This window comes from Anopheles marshallii, chromosome 3 (assembly GCF_943734725.1).
Source record: "Anopheles marshallii chromosome 3, idAnoMarsDA_429_01, whole genome shotgun sequence".
Taxonomy (NCBI): domain Eukaryota; kingdom Metazoa; phylum Arthropoda; class Insecta; order Diptera; family Culicidae; genus Anopheles; species Anopheles marshallii.
This window is the reverse complement of record NC_071327.1, coordinates 69,953,328-69,959,918: the sequence shown is the minus strand read 5'-3', so window position 1 is coordinate 69,959,918 and position 6,591 is coordinate 69,953,328. Positions and strand designations below refer to the sequence as shown.

General features: G+C 45.9%; 1 protein-coding gene across 1 annotated transcript; it reads left to right on the top strand.

Moving 5' to 3' along the window:
- Positions 1-858: 858 nt before the first annotated feature.
- On the top strand, positions 859-5,748 carry LOC128711240 (tripeptidyl-peptidase 2). The gene is made up of 8 exons (XM_053806107.1): positions 859-1,281; positions 1,504-2,134; positions 2,203-3,126; positions 3,198-3,703; positions 3,800-3,905; positions 3,968-5,225; positions 5,294-5,477; positions 5,539-5,748. The coding sequence occupies exons 1-8, from the start codon at positions 859-861 to the stop codon at positions 5,746-5,748; spliced, it is 4,242 nt and encodes a 1,413-aa protein (XP_053662082.1).
- Positions 5,749-6,591: the final 843 nt, after the last annotated feature.

Sequence of the window (6,591 nt, the reverse complement as noted above, 5' to 3'; positions counted from 1 at the left end):
ATCGTCGTTCTACTCAGCTCGTGACACGCAATGCATCGAATAGAGGCAAACAAAGAACTCGCAGAGTAACAATTCTCAAGTCTAGTGGAATAAACAGAGCCATACTATCGAAACATATTGCGTAGCCCATAGGCATTATAAACAATTGACCAGGATCCTATAGGTGACAGAAGTTTGATACTGAGGAACATGTCTACCGTGTGTGGGTAGTTTTGGTAATCCTAAAAATGTACATCCATCGACGGTAACCACCGGCTGTGTGTAGCGCGTATACGTAAACGCAAAAAAAAAAACAGCAAAAAGTTACTTACATGATGTTTCTTCCATGATTGTGTAGTGTACGGGATGATAAACACGAACAAAAGGCAACTTGGCACGCACAACAGAGACACTAATTACAAAACAATCGCACTCAAAATACACAAATCGTTCGAACTTTTTGAAGAATACCGCAAAGTTAATTTTTTTCTCCTCCAAGAAGGATGCAAATGTTTGACATATGACGTAGACGGCCAAAACCAAACGTCAAAAGTGGGCAGGCTAGACCAGCGATGGTTGCTGTGACATTAGCTTACCTGTGGAAATTTGCAAACAAATATAGAAAACTTTTTGAAAATGTTTCCACAGGAATCCCTGGAAATGCACGATACGTTTTAATTATCGACAATGGAATAAATTTCGATGAAATCACGTGACCGATGATGTCCACACACGTGTTTTGTCTGGGTAGATATTACGTATAGACGTAACGTAACGCATGCAACGTTATTCCACGTAAAAATAGCAATAGTGTGTCGTGTATGGCCCAATATTAAAAAGCAGATATTAAGCCAATTGCTCACGATTTTGGAATTATAAATGATATTAGCCGCCCTGGGAAAGGTTTGCTTTCGCAAAGTAGCTGATCGGATCATCTGCTCGCCCCATTCGAAGAAGCGGTGGCTAGACGAACTGACCAAACAAAACAGACCCGGGGGGCATGAATCGGCATTTGCGGTAGCTTGTCAAACTGTCACCAGCGCAGAGCAGCAAACAGCGAACAGAGTCGGTAGGAAAAAGGAGAAGACTACTGTAGGCACCAGCAGCATAGTAAACGGGAATAGTTTTGTGCGAAAGGAAATGGAAAGTGTTGTTGATGTAAAATTCCCTGTAACATCCCTGGTACCGAAGAATGAAACCGGTGCGCTTAGCTTCATCCGTATGTACCCGGAGTACGATGGCCGGGACGTGACAATCGCTATCCTGGATTCCGGCGTTGATCCCCGGGCAAAAGGTTTAGAGGTAGGTAAAACGGTAGACAAGGGATCAAGGGACAAGGAACACGAGACATATCAAGTTTCTCTTAACATGCTGATATCATTCCTTGCCTCAATGCAGTGTAAACAGCATTGTGCACTGTGCGATGTAACGTTATTTGTAGAATGGGCTTTATCGCATTGTTCTATTTGTTTTATTTTTCATATCTTTTGATGCCTCTGACGCGAACGGGACGGAATCGGTTAGCAAATTCCCGGCGGAGACGTTAAGGTGATTGAGCGTTACGACTGTTCCGGGTGCGGCGATGTGGACACCAGCAAAACGGTCACGGCTAGTCAGGATGGAACGATTACGGGTCTGTCGGGCCGCAAGCTGCGGTTATCTGCCACGATGAAATCGAAAAATATCGCCGGCTCAGAGTACCGTGTGGGACTAAAGAGCGTGCACGATCTGTCCCCGTCGCACATCCGCGAACGTATATTGAACGATCTAAAGTTAAAAACCTGGGACGATCGGCACAAACAAGCCGTTAGCGAAGCGGCTAGAGAGTTGAGCGATTTCGAGGCCAAAAATCCACAGACCGGGCTGAGCGGTAAGGAGAAACTGGTGAAGGAGAATCTGGAGAGCCAGCTGGAGTTCCTGAACACGTGCGATAAGAAGTTTGCCGATCTGAAAACATCGTACGATTGTGTGGTGTTCCAGACGAAGGAGGGCTGGATGGCGGTGATCGACACTACGGAGAAAGGTGATCTGGAAAATGCGGTCCACGTGGTGGAATATACCCGATCACATCAGTTAGTTAATCTGGATGATTTCCTGTCTGTTTCGATCAACGTGCACGATGAAGGAAACGTGCTGGAGGTTGTTGGTGTATGCTGTGAGTGCGATGCGTTAAAAAAAACTTCTTTACTTTTAGTTGTGAAACGATTTTTCTTTGTCTTGCAGCGAGCCATGGAACTCACGTTGCTTCCATTGCCAGCGGCTACCATCCGGATGATCCCGAGCTGAATGGTGTCGCACCCGCTGCCAAGATTGTGTCACTAACCATCGGCGATGGCCGTTTGGAATCGATGGAAACAGGAACGGCGCTTGTGCGTGCCATTATCAAGGTGATGGAGTTGTGTGAAGCTGGTCGTAAAATCGACGTAATTAACATGAGCTACGGAGAACACGGCCACTGGTCGAATTCGGGTCGAGTCGGTGAGCTGATGAGCGAGCTTGTAAATAGATACGGCGTAGTGTGGGTAGCTTCGGCCGGTAACCATGGTCCGGCACTGTGCACTATCGGCACACCGCCCGATATCAGCCAGCCGAGTTGCGTTGGTGTCGGTGCATACGTATCGCCGGAAATGATGGAAGCGGAGTACGCACTGCACCAGAAGCTGCCGGGCAACGTATATACCTGGTCCTCGCGTGATCCCTGCATCGATGGAGGGTTCGGTGTGACGGTTTGTGCCCCCGGTGCTGCCATTGCTTCCGTGCCACAGTTTACAATGTCCAAGGCACTGCTAATGAACGGTACCAGCATGTCGGCACCACACGTAGCCGGTTCGGTGGGGCTGCTGATTTCTGGCTTGAAACAGAAAGCCATCCCATACACTGCCTTCAGCATCAAGCGAGCACTGTGGAACACGGCGACCAAGATCGATTACGTGGACAAGTTCGCACAGGGCAATGGGCTGTTGAATGTTGGCAAAGCTTTTGATCATCTTACCACGTACTGTGGACTGTTGGAAAACAAACTGCGGTTCTTCGTTACGGTGGGCAAAAACAACGCAAAAGGCATTCATATGCGGCATGGTGTTCTTACGAAGGTGGAAGACTTTTCCGTCAACATAGAACCGGTTATTTTTAATGAAAAGTACGCGGGTAAGTTGGAACAAACGTGGGTTGATTATATGCCGATTGTAACGTGATCTTTCTATGATCCTCCATTACAGATGCAGCAGACAAGATCAACTTCAACGTGCGGTTAACGTTGATTCCGACGGAATCATGGATCAACTGTGGCAACTATCTCGATCTGTGCTACGCGGCAAGAAAAATTTCCGTCAAAGTAGATCCATCCGGACTGGCGCCGGGTGTGTACCGGGCGAGTGTGAAAGCGTACGATTCGGCATGTCCCGCGAAGGGCGTTTTGTTCGAGATCCCAGTCACGGTGGTGCAACCGCACGTAGTTGATGCAAAATCGAATGAATTCGTACGCGGCGACTTGCCAGTTGATTGCAAACCGCACACGCTTATTCGGGACTTTATCCTGGTACCGAAATACGCAACCTGGGCCGTCATTGAGATGCGTTCGGCCGATGCGAACGATGCCGTGGGTGGTAAATTTTTCCTACACACGTTGCAGATCCTTCCGATGAAGTTCTGTAAGGCGATGGAGATGCAAAAAATTCTGCCAGTTAATGGTACGACCCCGACGGTGCAGCCCGTTAAGGTGGAGGTAAGTTTGGAATGGGAATGGACATCCGATTGGTTGTTTACGGAAAGCTAAACATGCTAAACGTGAGACATTGATTTTTCTTTTCTTTATTTGCAGGGTGATCATATAATTGAAATTTGTATTGCCAAGTTTTGGTCCAACTTTGGAACGTTGCCGTTGCGTTATTCGGTGAAGTTCCACGGAATTAGCCCACAGAATGGATGTATGTGTCTTATTATTTACACACGTTTTGCGAGCAAGTAATTTATGGTGTTATCTTTGCAGCGGTAATGCACAGCGCTAGCGGAATTCATCGAATCGATCTGACCGCTTTGACCTGCGAGGAAGTACACCCGGTAGTATCGTTAAAAACAGCGGCAATGGTTTTAAAACCGTCGGAAACTAAGGTCACACCACTGACGGCACGCGATGTGATCCGTCCAGCAAGACAGATCTATCAGACCCTGATCACGTACCAGCTGCATTTAGTGAAGGGCTACGAAGTAGCGTTCTACACGCCATTATTCAGCAACATTCTCTACGAGAGTGAGTTCGAGTCCCAGTTCTGGATGGTGTTCGACACCAACAAGATGATGGTTCGGTGTGGTGATGCGTACTCTTACTATAAGTACGAAAAGCTGGAAAAGGGTGACTACACCATCCGCTTGCAGGTGCGCCACGAGAAGAAAGAGCTGCTCGAGAAGCTGACGGAAGCGAACATGATCGTTAACTTCAAGCTAGCCAGCAACAGTCTATCGGTGGACGTGTACAAATCGTACAATCAGGTGCTGTCCGGTGCCAAAAAGATGACAAGTTGCTTCCTGGCGGCTGGTGTATGCCGTCCTATCTACCTAGCACCGGTTCCTAGCGAGAAGCTACAGAAAGCATCCATACCACCGCAGTGTTCTTGGCTGGAGGGCAGTATTACGTACGCGAAGGAGGACATCGTTAAGAAGTGTGTTTCGCACTGCTTCCAGTACATACTGACGGAAGGTCCACCAGCAAAGAAAAGTTCGACGGCGGCTGCAAGCGCGACCACTACCGCTACTAACAATGCTTCGAACGGAAGCAATCAGTCGAGTGGTGGAGGTTCGAATGGATCGGGAACTGTAATTACCGCTTCGAATGGTGCTTCTGCTAATGGTGGGCTGGCGAATGGAACAGCCGGGAAGGAACCCCGAAGCAAATGGGATGAATATTGTGAAGGATTGCGCGATTATCAGACGGCACAGATAGCAAAATTGGATTTGGAAAATGCGGACAATCTGTATAACGCGCTGCTGAAGGAGAATCCCAACCATCTGGCAGCTCATTTGGCGATGGCCGATCATTATGATAGTAGCGAATTGAAGCAAAATCTTCCGTACGCATTTACGAAGTCATTTGATCTGTCCGACTCCGCGCCGGCGACATTGCTGAAGGTGAAGTTGCTGCGCATCATTGAGCTGTCCGGCTTAGTGGTGAAGGATATCGATCAGAATGCACTGCTTGCGTACTACGGCATGAAGGTTGATAATCGACCAAATGCAGCCAAGATTAAAATGTACGTACGATTGCTGTTGCTCGACTATTGTTGGTTTTTATGTTGTAACGTTTGTATTTTCTCTTTAGTCAAATGGATAAACAAAAGCAGCTTCTGCTGGATGCCTGCCAGCGTAAGTTTGTTGCCTTGTGCAAGTTGAGGGTTTTGCAGAACTTGTTCGATGCGCAGGACGTGAGTCAACCGGACTATGCCGAGGAGTTGGATCAACTGTACGGTGAAGTGGGCAAATTCATCGAATACACCGATTCGAAGGTACGTCGGGCTTGTTGGGCAAACGATAGAGAATCAATTTATTTACAATTTCATTTTCTAGGTACTGTTGTTAACGATTTGGCACGCATTTTCTCTCAAGCAGTACGGCCGCATGGTCAAGTATTTGAACAAACTGTACGAGGAAAAGCTAAGCCGCGATGTACTGGAGGAAATGTTAGCCGTTGTTGATGAGAAGAATTGGACGCACGTGTATCAGCAGCTTTCGAAAATAATCGTATCATCAAACCCTCAGGGATATCGACCATTCTAATGTGCTATTCGGTTGGTTCGCTGTTTAGGTTGGATAGAAATTTCGCATTTCATCATAACGTAGCCTCAATAGTTCTCGAACAGCTAATTTGCTTGTTCTAACGAGTTCTACATAGTGCAATTTTTTTGTGGTCTGTTAAGTCGCGTTTGAAAAAAAGAAAGAACAACAAGAACGGCGAAACGAACATTTGTAGTGCTTTTAAGTATTAATAACGATTCTATTTGTTTCGAAATTTGTCTATGATGGTTTTTTTTTTCACTGTACCCATTTTCCATTCACGCGAAATAGCAGAAGGACAGCTGTTTTGGATGCGAACTTGAAAAGATAATTGCTACGTAGACGTATTTTGAAATTGGACTTTCGAAGTTGCAAAGGTTCGGCAAATGAAGGTTTGAGGAAAGATTTAGTATTGTGTCATAGAAACGTTTCTCAATTCTCGGAAAAATAACAGTTCGTTAGCTAGTGCATTCATAACGCGATTATTGGCAAATGAACTTAGTTGATTGTGTAGAAAATGTTTACCATACTGTTTGTATTTCAAAGACAATTGTGAGTCATTGTTTCGTGTGGATTTCATTAACGACGGCAAATTGAAACGCTTTGCATTTACACCCGGCATTGTTTCATCGACCGTTTTGCCGATTTCGAAAACTTGACGTATTGAACAGGGCTTCATATTAGATATGTTCACTTGAATAGATAATAGTACAGTTTTGAAAATGGACTGCCGGTGGGTATCATTTTGACTGCCCCAATAAACGTAATAAATTAAATGAAATTTGAATAAACTATAATATTCCTTACGTAAAGTTTCCGGTTTTGAAGAATTTGTTGTACGTCTTG